Below are 13,873 nucleotides of genomic sequence, written 5' to 3' on the forward strand. Positions count from 1 at the left end.
CCTGTCTATTGCCACATCTCAAGCACTTCTTTTGATTCCAATTGAAGACTATCAGCCACCTAAAACATCCTCCAGCTGCATCTCATGAAGTCATTCTGATTGTTACAACATAATAAATAGATTCTTCCTCAACAGATTTCATTTTATATTTACATGTATTATTGAATAATTATTTAAATATACCTTTGGAATAATTAATCAGGATACCCAAGCAAATCTCCTTTTCTCAGTATTTTCAAGTAACATTTATGTGGGGTTTTTTTCCTGCATGCAGGTTTATTTAGATGAGACTGACAGAGAAAGGAATGCATTTTCTTTATTTTCACTTTTCTTTCCAGATTAATGTTATTTTGACTCTGATACATCAGATCACTGAAGCATTAAATAAAATTTGATGACAAACTGCATCTCTACAGGATTTAAGTATATGCTTTAGAGCTTTGCTGAAATTAGGAATTAATTCTTCTATTTGCTGTAATAAGAGACGAATTATCAGCAGAATTTCTTTCACGGTTGCAATGCCATAACTGGAAACTCTGACTTTTTTGAAGTTCTAGTGATGGAAGAATCCTAACAGCTGAAAAAATAGCTAGGTTTGTAAATAACATCAGTCATCCAAAGCCAAGATTAATGCCAAACTGGCCTTGATTTGAGACAAAAGCAGAAGTGTTTGTATGCTAGCTCTTTTTAATAGGAAATTGCTTTTAAAAATAATGCCAGGAGAAAGAAAATGTCTTAAAAAAAAAAAAAAAAGCAAAAAAAAAAATGTTGCATAAAAGCTTGAAGTAACACCATATAAGCTTAAGAAAAAGAAATATTTCTCATGTAAAACTGATTTAAATTGTCATAGCAAATTCACATTCACAAACATATTTTAGCAAAGACCACACACATGTTTCTTGATTAATTTCTGTTAACATCAGAATTGCTATGCATAAATTAATTTTCTCTGTGCAGAGAATCAGATACAAAGTAGGTGTTCTGAGTACTGCAGGAGTAAATGATGAAATGGCTGTATCTCTCCCCAAAGTCCAGTTTGTTTTTCTGAAGCAAAATCCTCTGTCTTTCGTAAAAGATGAACAGCAGAGAGGAAAACATTTTAAAGGCTGGGTAACTCTCTGGGATTTTCCCGTTCCCATGAAAGACAATTATCACATTACAGTTCCCTAGAATTTACTGTAAGTTTTAAATAACTCTTACTGATATTTGTAGGCCTGTAAGCACTGAACTTTGGCAGAAAAGAGAGAAATGACCGAAACAATCGGCAGACACAAGTTATGAATAGAAAGCAGAGAATCTCCGTACAAAAGTGTGCTTCTTCTAAATATATATATAGTTTTAAGTATAACATTTTGAGGAAAATGTTGATCATCTTTGCCAGACACGTCTGGCTGTCGATTTAGTTTCAAATCTCTGAGGATGCAAAAAACCTCAGAGGTTGTTCAGGATTTCACCTGCAATAAGATGACAACACGTAGAATCCTGTGCTTGGGTGTACCATTAACTTCAAGGCAACAACTCTTCATAGTGATGTCAATACAAGACAACTGTCATTTGTCTTGGTTCTTAAGCACACTGAACACCATGCCTGCTGCTGATCTATTCACCTCTAAAGGAGTGAGGATGGAGCACTAGCCATTTTCCTTGGTGGGCTCTGCAAGAAGTTTCAGTAGGTGGGGCTGAGATGGAGCTTCCCAGTCTGGTTGGTAGAAAAGTGCAGATATTTCTATGAGTTCCAGTCACAACAATTTTCCTACACTTCCTTCAAACAGTGCTTCAAGTTCAATTTGTTACTGAATGTAATTTTGGTCTTAACAGCACAAAAATCAACAAAAATGACATTTAGTTTCTCTTTGTCATAATTTACCAGCATTAATGATAGGGAAACTCACTATGTATTTTATATGATTAATGAAATCATGCTCAGGGCTGTATTTCACAATCTACAAACAATTGCTATTACTAACAGAGAACTGGTAAGAGTAATGGTGTTGATGTCATTAAGAGAGCTAATACTGGGGATCAGTGGCTTATTTTCTAATGCAAATTAAGCCACAGCCTATCAGGAACTTGCTAAGTCAAAAAGATGATAATATACTTTCAAGCATTAAGGCTATGTAAGGGATTCATGGACACAATAACAGCTGGTGAAAACTAGTAATCTTATGTTAATGTGTTTCATATTAAAATGGCTCCATTGATAACAATGATTTCATGCTAATTTCAGTCTGAATCTGGGCCTCTTCATTTTTTTTCATTAATAAATTAGATTTCACTTGAACTGAAGTGTAATCAAATTGATCTGCTCCGTGTCTGACCTGCTGCATATCTGTGCTTTGCTCTTTTTTCACTGTAATAGCAATCCATTGCATGGTGAACTGGTGCAGAACAACCAGCAAAACTTACTGTTGCAAGTGTGAATAAGCTGCAGCACTGCAGGCTGCCAACCCATCTTCACAATGCTAAAAAAGGGCTATTTAAGAAGGCAAAAAAAAAGTTATTCCAATTAATATACTGAAAGCTACTACCCAGTAATATTAGGACTCACAGTACATCTTCTTTGCTATCCTTTAAGTGAGCAAAGCATTCTGCTTCTATCTTAAGGTTACACTTGGAAATAGAATATATCATGTGGAATTTCAATGGGAAAGACTACTTATAGTATGCAAGTCACAAATGATTTCTCTTTTCTAAATGAACCTGCAAAGAAGTTCTGATATTTAACTTAATTACCCTTTTTCTTGACAATTGTCATTTGTATAGTTGACTCTGCTACTGATGGTTACATTTTATACCACAAAATAGTTTATTTCCAATGTTTCTAACATTACCATGTAGTAGTACTATGTTTTTTCTCTCAAATTCCACCAGAAATTTCACATCTTGTGAAAACAATTCAATGTTACTTAGTAGATATTAAGGTTTATGTCCTATTATTCTATATGCCATTATCATCTCAAGACTCAATATGTGTGTACACAATCTACCTTTCCATTTTAAGCTATAAATCATAAAATAACATGCTTGAAAGTATTATTTCACTTCCCACTGATTACATTTCCTTAGATCTATGCAACTGCAGCATAGCCATTGCTCTGGTCCTTTTCTTCACTTTCCTGTGGGCTAGTGATTGTCACCCTTGGATTTCTGGATGTTTTTTCATGATGGGAATCAACCTAGAAAAAAAGGATAGTTACCTGATGAAGTTAGCAGTACCTAAGATTTCACTTTACTTCAACAGTGTGATCATCTTGTACTACAAATTCCATGAGGAATTCTTAACACAAACACAGACACACACACAAAAGATGCTTTCTGACAGTGATCAAATTAACATTTTAGTTTAGCAGAAGTTTATACACCTTCCAAAGGAGAAAGCACTCAAGTTAGAGGTTTTTCCCCCCCGGGTTGTCAAACACCCAGTTACCCACATATCCTTTTAAAGTGAATGCGCACTCACTTTCTCCATTGCCATAAATTACTTCAGCTTCTCTAAAAACAAAATAAAACAAAAAATCCATTGCTATGTCAAATATAAAACAAATTTGGGAAGGAAAAAAAAATGTTATGTTACTCAGTTCTCTTAACTCCCTTGAGAAATGTTTTTGTGTGTAATATAGGAACAGATGAAAGCCTAGCTGCAAGGAAGTGAGAAACCATTCCCAGTGACCCCAGAAATAGAGGAGGGGTCTTTTTTTCAGCAGCTTATAGGCAGGAAACATGCAGCAATTTGTTCAGCTCCTAATACTCGACAATACAGGTCTCCCTGGATCTGGATTTTTTTCTATTAAGGAGAGGACTCCATTTTCTGTGTTCTGTTCATCTGACTTTCAAGGCAGTCCGCTTGGTTCCGGGCTGCACACCTCCAATTAAGCTAACAGCATGTTGCCAGCTTCCCAGAATTAACAGGATATTTGATTTTAGCCTGACTAAAGCACCTTGCTTTCAAGGCCTTATTCATTTCCATTGTTTGATCCTATTTCTTAGAAAAACAAATGAAACTTCCACACAGTAATAGCAAGTTCTCTTTATGAAATGCAGCTTCTGCGAAAATCAATTCAGGCAAACAACAACAACAAATCAAGGTGCTGTGGTTTCATGAATACATCCTCCTGCTCTGTCCTAAGGATAACACAGTGAGGAAGTGTAAAATGATCGTGCCTTTCAGGAAATTGCAAGATTTCTCTTTTTGAGAGCTCAGCATACTCAGGAAAGTAGGATATGCAGGTTCATCAAATAGTGAGAAGCATCTGCTTTCTCAGTTGGAGGGCATATATTGTAACTAATGATGTTACCAACTTATGTAGATAAGAAAGCTTTTCCTACATATTCAGTTCTATTAAGGTCTCTCCAAGACTTATCTGGAGTGAGATACTTGCAGACTAGCTGAGACAAAGCCTAAAGCTGACAAATACAGAAAAACAAACTGAAAGAATAGATGCTTACCTGGTCCTGACTGCCAGAATAATCCTCTTTTCCATCCTCTTCATGCTGGAGATCATCGTGGCCATTCATCTGCTCCATCAGCCCACCACTGTCTTTATTTATCTTGCCATTTAAATGGGCGAGCTCCTCTTCCTCTGCCTGGTCAACATCCTCTGTTCCTTCTGTTTTGTGTTCATAATTCCCATTTAATTTATTCTTATTTTCTCCTGTGTTTCTTTTCGTAACAGTTTCCCCACTTTCCTCTCCATTTACTTCTGGCTGTTCTTCCTTCTGTTTATGTGCTTCCTCCTCTCCTCTGTCATCTTCCTCTTCTGCATTTTCTTCTTCATCCACAGTTTCTGCTGGCCTCTGAAAGGAAAAGCAGCAACATTACGAGGCATTTTTAAACAGAATTCTCCAAGGCAATTCTGAAACGTGACAGACATCAAAATCACGATTACATCATTACTAGGGAGTCAGTATGCTAACATGAGCTTTATCTTCACAGAGAGAAAAACGATGCTCCTGTCAGCACCTCATACTGCGCTCTCATTCTACAAACAATGCTAAAAGCTAATGAGATTTAGAAGAATCACACGGGGTTCATCTATTTGACTATATTAAAACTGGAATGAGCTAGATTTAATTATCCCAGCAACAGTATTTTGCACCAGCTATTCTGATCTAATATTCTGGCATCTGGTACATATATGTATTTTTTTTTCTATAAAATAAAATGTTAAAATAAAATAGCATCACTAGCACACAAAGTGTTCTGAAGTCTTACCTATGAACCAGACCACACCATGCCAATCAGCCTGGTCACAACTTGTCTTCTATGCATCCACAGAAAAGCAGCAAGAGAGATGAGATAGATAGACCCACTGGTCTCTTCCATACTGTCTCTTCCCAAAGACCTCTGTGTGGGTTTGTATAGTTAGGATTTGTTTGACATTTAGTAATTAATTTTTCCTACATAATCAAATAATTATCAGATAATAAAATGTTGTCCCATATTGAAGAATAAGCAGAAAATCACTAGGGATAAAGCTGCTAGCAGCATGATTTTGTGACAACCTGGGAGACTGATGCACATGTTGTCTATTTTTTGCCATTTGTCTTCCAGTTTCAACTTTCAGTGTTCACCTGACTATTCAGTGAACCAACGCTCCTTCTGTCAAGATGACTTAAGTACTCGTGCTCAAGTTTGAATGAAAATAAAGAGTAAAAGTCCCATGGGAATGAAATCGTATCTGCCTCCCACACAGCCTCATCAGACTAAATCTAAAGCAAGCAATCTGAGAGCAAAAGATAGATTCTCTTTTAATCAAATGTATTGGGAATTCTACTATCATTAGCAGCTCCTTTAGGCAGGCAGGTTTATCCTACAGCTTGTAAGTTCTGTCTCTTTTTCTCACTGTTTCATTTCAAAAACAATTCTCTCATTTTCTTTGGCATATTAGCAAGAGCCACTTTAAGAATACCAGCAATTGATGGAAGCCTTTTGGCAAGACACCCTGCTTTTGCTTTGACGTTTACGTGGCAATGTAGGACTATTTCACAAAGCCCATGCAAAATATCCCATTGACTTCGAATATTCCGTGAGCTTCAAAAAGGACAAGTTATTTCATCGTGATAATCCACAGAATGACAAGCTACTAGAAATATTACATGGTTACCTGACCATGGTATAAATAATGGCTCCTAAAGCTCTCTTTGAAGCACAGTGGGTTCTGTACGATTTTATTTAAGCCTTCCTAGCTATCTCTCAATATAAAATCAGCCCTGTTGCTTCTGAAATGAAAATTAAACAAGCCAAATCTTTACAGACACTTTCAAAGAAGCTGCCATGCAAAGCAGACTTGAGCCAACTCGTATAACTATCAGCACATCAGGACAGCAAAGAAAATGCAGATTTAGCCTACCTACTGATTCGCCACCTATGAGCTACTGATTTATTTCCAGTGCACAATGATAATTAGCAGCTTTGAGTTCTGACTCTGAGCAAGAGTGGACTGCACAAATTAAATGCACCACATACCCATGTTTAAAAGTAAGCATTTTTCTTAAGGAAAACTGCTTGCTATGACATTACAAATAGTGGCTATATCTGTTACACTTCACCCTGTCTAGGGACTAAACTAAGTGAAAAACAGTGTATTGAACAATAGCCAGAATCCCTCTGGAAGCTCATAGGGAGCTAACATCATATCACATTCAAATTGCAAAATGGACCAAAATAAAGTGGCACATTTACAAGAATTGGAAAGCAAAATGCTTTCTTCATTTAATCTCATTTCAAGTCACACTAGATTACGGACATGGAAGAAGTGATCCTTTGCTCAGTAGTCTAAAATACAGAATCATCCCCACCGCATGGGAAAACCTAGGTAGGTTTCAAAATGAGGATGGCCACAGACACTGCATTTCAGAATGAGCTCAGAATGAGCTGCAGATTGAAGTCAGAACAGTTGAGAAGGAACTGAAGTCCAACCCACCCTCCAAATCACACACTGGGCTTTACATAAAAATTGTGACACTTAGTACTGAAATGTTGCTGATTTAATAATGTGAAGTACGCTGTCTTCTCTGAGAAAGAGAAATACTTGGCAAAAGTTATTTCATTTTCATATTTATGGAGATAGATTTTTTTTAATAGTCTTTTATATATATATATATATAAATATATATATATATATACAGGGAAGAAAAGAGAAAAAGGGAGAAAGATTTTTATGGTTCAAAGCTTATAATTACTACAGATGCATAACTACTGGTTCCAGTGATTTTAGTGAACCTGAAGAAGGGAGCTAAAGAAAATATTAATATCTTTCTGGCACAGGGCTTAATTCAGGATCTCCCGTAGTCAATGAGAACCTTCTCACAGAATTTGACAGACTACAATAAACCATCTAGCTACTGCTACACCAAATGTCCATACGTTTATGTAAAAGTTACTTCAAATTGTGTTCTCACACTCTCATAAGTCACCTTCTAAACAGCAAGAATATTCACAGTAAGAGCTTCTTCTGTGTGTAATGCTTTGGCTGGATGGCTAAGACAGATGTGGGAGGCTGCTCTCCTTTGCATGTGAGTCAGGCTTTGAGCCAACGTGCTCGCTCACAGGAAGTTATGCATTACAAGCTCTTCTGAGTGAAATGCTGGCTGGATGGCTGGGCCCAAAGAGCTGTGGTCAATGGAGTTAAACCCAGTTGGCAGCCAGTCATGAGCAGCATCCCCAAGGGCTCTGTCCTGAGGCTGCTTCTATTTCACATCTTTATTAACGATCTTGATGAGGGGATTGAGGGCACCCTAAGTAAGTTTGCAGATGACACCTAGTTGGGAGGAAGTGTTGATTTACCAAAGGGGAGAAAAGCACTATAGAGGGACCAGGATAGACTGGATTGATGGACCAAGGTTAACTTCATGAGTTTCAATAGAGCCAAGTGTCAAGTCCTGCATTTTGGTCACAACAACCCCAAGCAACCCTACAGGCTTGGGGAAGAGTGTCTGGAAAGCCTCCTGATGGAAAGGGACCTCGGTGTACTGATGGACAGTGGGCTGAACATGAGCCAGCAGTGTGCCCAGGTTGCCAACAAGGCCAACAGCATCCTGGCTTGTATCAAGAATGGTGTGGTGAGCAGAACTAGGGAAGTCAGCCTTCCCCTGTACTCAGCACCAGTGAGGCCTCACCTTGTCTTACAGACACACGACAACTCAAACCCGATTGCAGTAAATCTAGAACTGGAGAAGTGTGAGGTGATTATCTGCTTATTCCTTGTGGAAATTTTCATAGAGGACTAAACAACTTCCAGGAACAGACAATTTTTCAGAGTGTATGGTAGACTAACATCATTCTTCCAGCAGCAAGAATTACTGATAATCAGGCTCTATTCTGCCTTATTTGTGACAGCAAGAAAATAGGGAGTACCACTCCTTCTTGTACAGCTGGTTACAACTTTCAAATGTAGGGTCCATTGCAGTCACCTAGTTGAAATTACAGAAGTAACTTCCTTTCAGATCACATTTTCATATTTCTAAGTATTTTCATATTTCTCACCTGCCATGGGCAATCACTAAAATGGCTAACTAAGAAAAGAACTGCATATATTTATTCAAAGGTGCAGTCAGTCAAAAGCATATTGAACTGAAGCTGCACATCACAACTAACTGAATCCAAGTTTCACTTTGTATTTAAGTAGTACAATCACTTGATGATATTTTTAATCTCAGCAATACCAGAGTGTTTAAAAAAAGGGAGATGTATTCTAGTTACACTCATCATGCCACAATTCATTAGGAGCCACAGTACCAATTGCCATCATCATTCAAATGGAGTAAGTCAGGAAATTTTTAGACATGGAAGCATTTGACTTCTCAACCTCTAAGGATGCTAATGCATTCTCTCAGTGGGCTTGTACACAGTCGATACTAGAATACTAAGAAGTGCAGTAACACAAACCATTTAAGACAAATTGTTTCATACCATTAATGTAAAACATAGTTTTCCTTTATTGAACCCACTTGGAAATACTTACTTGGCTAACAGTCACAACAGACAAACAATGAGGTAGGCAACAAAAAGCTTAATGGCCACAAATACCAGCATGAATACATGTCATGAATGTAGTATCAGGAATGTGCAAAGCCAATTGCACTGATCAGCTCCAGAACAGAGCTGCCCTTCTTCCAAGGGAGCCAGGAATGCTCTGGAGCTGCACAGCACAGATTCTGAAATCAAAACATTTTGTTCCTGAACCAGATAAGGTTGCTAAGTGACAACAGTCCTCTTCCACATCATTTACAAAACTCAAGTACTTAAAAGCAAGCAAATGAATAGTTGAGGGTTCATCAGTCCTACATTTCACACATAATGAATGTGATGCAAAAAAATACAATAAAGAGCCTTAAACTCCAACATCTTTACGACTCATATTTTACTTTAATGAAAGAAATGAAGACCTGAGTCCACAGAGTATAATTTTTCGTAAGATCATAGCTCCCAAAAGTGTAAATGAAGTTACTTAGAAGTCAATGTAACTTCAAGCAGGGTAAAAAGCTTTTCAAAATCCATTCCTTGGTTTCATTGTGTGGCAACTGGGAGTGTGCATAAATCCCTGATCACAAGAAGGCCACGGCTTAGAAGAAAACACCTGATCAGATACTTGTTTTTGTAAGACATACCTAAGTTTAAAATAGTCTGCACACATTTCACTGACAGTTACGTATAGTTTTTCCATAATGTACTCTTGGAAAATGTTCTTAAGATCTGCCCAAGCTTCACAGCTTCCTCCTATAAATAATGAGAAAATTTATAAGCTTCTCAAAAGAAGCCCTAACCTTGCAGATATATGTAAGTTCCCCCCTCTCCCCCTCCCAAACAGACTCTTCTACAGTGAATGAAAAATGAAAAATGTCACAGCATCACAGAATCGTAGGGGTTGGAAGGGAGCTCCAGAGATCATCGTGTCCAACCCCCTGCCAAAGCAGGTTCCCTACAGCAGGTCACACAGGTCGGCATCCAGGTAGGCATGTAGTACGTCTTAGAAGTTAAGTAATTTGAAAGATTGCCTGTTCTAGAATTCCTAGGCTTTTTCAAGACAGGTGCACGTGGAGAGAAAACTTTTTTCCAAGCGCTATCAGCACCAATTTTACAATGGAACAGTGCTTACAATGGAATAGAACCTGTGCCCTCTAACAGTTGGCTGTGCAGGTCTATAAAGATCAGGTCTTGTTGCCACAGCTTCAGAAATCACAATTATCTGGTGGAAGAAGCTAGGGAAGATTTCTGTTCTCATTCTGAGTTGCAAGCAACCAGACAGAGGAAGCTGTCATACCTCACACAGACAATTAAAAAAAAAAATTAAGTGTAAACCAGGGCAGCTAGAATTAAGGCATTTTCCTGTGTGTTTTATCTGTTGGCACTTAGGACCCAGAAAATTTAAATTATAGTAGCCATAGCAAAACTTGAGCATATTAGAAGTTTTGTTCTTATTCTTTCCAAATGTCATTTTGAAGTCTTTATGGATGTAGTGCAAAATATTGCCCAGTGAAAAGCTCCAGTGTTTTTAATCAAGGAATATATCTTCAAGCAGTCAGCCTGTTTTAATGTTTAACCAATGCAAAGTTCAATACTTTGCTTTCAGCAGCAGGAATATTGGAGTTTTGTTCTGTTCATCGAGGTGAACCTTGGGTCTCTAAAGCAAAACGTAAACCCCACAATGAAAATCATAAATGAAAGGTGCAGATTTTCTGCTACTGATGAACTCTCTCCAGAGAAAGAAAACACCAAAAGGGATATCCTCAATTTCACATCACTTCACGGCCCAGGAAATTGAGAATAAGAGTGGCATCAGGAATCAGTGGACATTTGGAATAATGGAAAGCAATGGGTAGTGAGAGAACCCAAAGCATTAATGTCTACAACAGCCCCTGAAGTCAGTGCTCATTAGATGGATTTAACATTCAGTAATTTTTACAGATACAGAAAGAGAGGAGGTTGGATGATGAATCTGGAGGTGAAAAAAAACCCAACAATTCAGATCCATTCAACATCATTTAGATCTTAATAATCAATATCACATCCCCCAAGGCAAAGCAAATTGGCACAGCAACATGCCTGAATTCTTTGAACCTGCACCTCCCAAGGGCTTATTGTGAGAGAACACATGGAAATTGATAAATCAATGGAAACTTCCAGTGTTATTTCAATACCACTGCTACCAAATGCTTCTTCTGTATTTCATAACTTACATAAAGCAGTAGTTTGTAACAAAATTGTATTAGTTGGAAAAATTTCTCTCTCAGAGAGAGCTACTTTGAATATATCTATATTATGAACAGCAATCTCAACGTGAAATATTTAATCAGCATTTCAAATAAGAAATTTATATTGTTTCCTCCCTCCTTACCAAGATCTGCAGCAGAACCACACCGTTCCCTTATTATTTGCACAGTTGGTTTCAGAGTCTGTCACCAGGCCCCATGGATGCTGCCTCCAGGATGTAAATAACCAACTTGGAGTAGGTTTGCATGTCAAAGGCAAAACTATCCATTTTTTATTCAGAAGCCAAAGTCTTAGTACAGAACACAGAACAGAAGGATATAGTTTGGGTTTAGGCAAAACACTTTTTTTCCCCCCCCTCTTTGATGTTCAATTACCACTGTCAACTTGTCTGGAATATAGCAATTCCTGTTCTTTTAAGGCATTCTCAACTGACAAACAGCATTTTACAGGACATAAGCAGGTGTCTAGCCAGTCTTACACTGACTTCAGTTAATGGCTAAACTGGCATTTGTTCAACTGTGTACTTGAAATGGCAAGACAGAGAAGGTGCATAGAAAAAACCCAACAACTAAGCTCTCTTTTCACCACCTAATTTATGTGGCTGATGGAAATGATAGCATATCAGAACTGTCAGCATTGCAGTGAAAGCTGGCATGTAAATATTTATGCATTATGCAAGATAGTAGTGCCCTGCCTGACTGCCCTTTTCCATACTTCTAGCACATAACAGATACTGCAATTAAAAAAAAAAAAAAGCTATAGATCTTTTACATCACAGAACTGAAAGAGATTTAAAATGTTAATTAATAAGAACACGAACTTGCAAAAATGCTAAATGTTTTCAAAGGTTGAGTAATCTCAGTTGTCTGGGAATAAAGAATACTCAGTGCTATTAAGAAGGACCTGGCTTCTTGCCAGATTAGCTTGGAAACCTCAAGTTTTAAAATGGGAAATAAACCATGGCCTGAATTCTCAAACAATTTTGCTTTTCTGAAAATATGTTTAAAAAAAAAAAAATCAGATTATTAATAGTGTACATGCCTGAATTTTGCTTTTTTTCCCCCCCACATATGCACACTTCCTTGTGAGAGCAGCTCAGGTAGCAAAAATCTGTTAGTAGCAACTCAAAAATACTTCCATCTATGGACTCCACACGGGTCTCAGCACATGAGTTTGGAGATACCAAGCAAATCCCCAGCATTGCAAGATTACAGGCACAAGGGATGCTCACTGGCAGCTGTATGAACAGCTGCTCTCACCTAATACTGCAGTGGCAGGGCACTATTAGCTGTTTTCCTGTCTCTAGTAGGGGTCACCATTCTGTATCTGTGGTAAACTGTCAAGAGTGGCTGCAGAGAGGGCAGAGCTCTTGTGGCTGCCATAGTACCCCTGTGGAGGAGTTGCCATTCCATGGCTCTTGAATTTTGGAAGAATTGCAGTCCATCTAAAATCTAAGACCTGACAAGCCAGTATCTATCAAATGCTTCGTGTTACCCCCAAGGAAATCTTTATGCACCTTCAGAGGCTGATGAACAGGCTAATTATTTCCTAATTTGATAATTGCACAGTCAGGACTAGGGCACAGTGTACTAAGAAACATAAGAAATATAGACTGAGATGACAGGCAGTATGTTCTCCCCCACTTTGTACTATGAGTACAATCCAACACAAAATAAACATCACAGCACCTTGTAAGGACAGCCACCATTAACAGCGGTGATGTCCTGATGGTGCTTAGCACACAACCCTCTGAGGTCAAGGTAGGTATTCTTTGTGCAAAGAGAGAACTTCAGCATTTCTTATGTCAGGAACAAGAAGTCTTGATAAAAAATCTGGCTAATTAAGTGCCTAGTTGTTTCAACAGAAGACCATACTGGTAGCTGGGACAAGAAATCTGACAAATCCAGGTGCGTTTTTGGTTCAGGACTACAGGAATTTTGACCTTGGTTCTTACTTATTCCACCAATACACATGGACTACAGTCTGGGTGAATCTGCTCAGTAAGCAGTTGAGATTCCCTGAGGCCTTTTAAGACTTCTCAGATCAGTTCTGAAGCTGAATGTACAATAAAAAGGTAATGAAAGAAAAAGAAAGATTTGCTGAAGTTCCCATAAATAAAGCTGCACTGGTGAGCAGCTATAAGCATTTGCAAAATAATCTCTTGTGCTCCTGAAAGAAATTGAGTGAAGAACACACAAACAATGAGGAAAGAAAGAAAAAGTTGTTTATTTAAAGTTTGAACCATACCTGGTCCAATGGAACTTCTACACGAGTGTCTTCATCTTCTTGAACTTCAGCTGCCCCCCACATTTCAGATCGCTTTTCTCGAGCTCTGTAAATCCCTTCACCTACAATGGGAAAAGAGTAGAAATAAGCGAGGTCCAATTGCGACTCTGTGTGGCAGAACTACTGAAGTGCACTCAATACTGCTGCTCAGAGCAGGTTTCTGAGCAGACTCACCTTTTAGCAAAGTTCTCGACCTCCCATTATCCTCAATTTGTTTTCCTTTTTAATAACAAATAGCATACTACACCACTGGGAGAAGGAAAAGGAAATAGAGAGCATGAACAAAGCCCTGGATCCCAATTCCTTCAGCTTTAGGAAAGGTTGGGAGCAATTCCAATAACATTCTACTTACACAGTCAATGACATTACCCTCTT

General features: G+C 38.1%; 1 protein-coding gene across 3 annotated transcripts in view; it reads right to left on the reverse strand.

Moving 5' to 3' along the window:
- Nucleotides 1-298: 298 nt before the first annotated feature.
- The window catches only part of DCDC2 (doublecortin domain containing 2), a 54,501-nt gene continuing 40,926 nt past the window's right edge, over nucleotides 299-13,873 (reverse strand). For all 3 annotated transcript variants that reach the window (XM_052697985.1, XM_052697984.1, XM_052697986.1), the window contains 3 exons: nucleotides 13,460-13,560; nucleotides 4,447-4,794; nucleotides 299-3,176 (listed from right to left, as the gene is read on the reverse strand). In XM_052697985.1, the coding sequence (XP_052553945.1) occupies nucleotides 3,069-3,176; nucleotides 4,447-4,794; nucleotides 13,460-13,560 (557 nt within the window). In that variant the 3' untranslated portion in view covers nucleotides 299-3,068. The remainder of the gene's footprint in view (nucleotides 3,177-4,446; nucleotides 4,795-13,459; nucleotides 13,561-13,873) is intronic.

The sequence above is a fragment of the Tympanuchus pallidicinctus genome, unplaced genomic scaffold (assembly GCF_026119805.1).
Source record: "Tympanuchus pallidicinctus isolate F22 unplaced genomic scaffold, pur_lepc_1.0 scaffold31, whole genome shotgun sequence".
Classification (NCBI taxonomy): domain Eukaryota; kingdom Metazoa; phylum Chordata; class Aves; order Galliformes; family Phasianidae; genus Tympanuchus; species Tympanuchus pallidicinctus.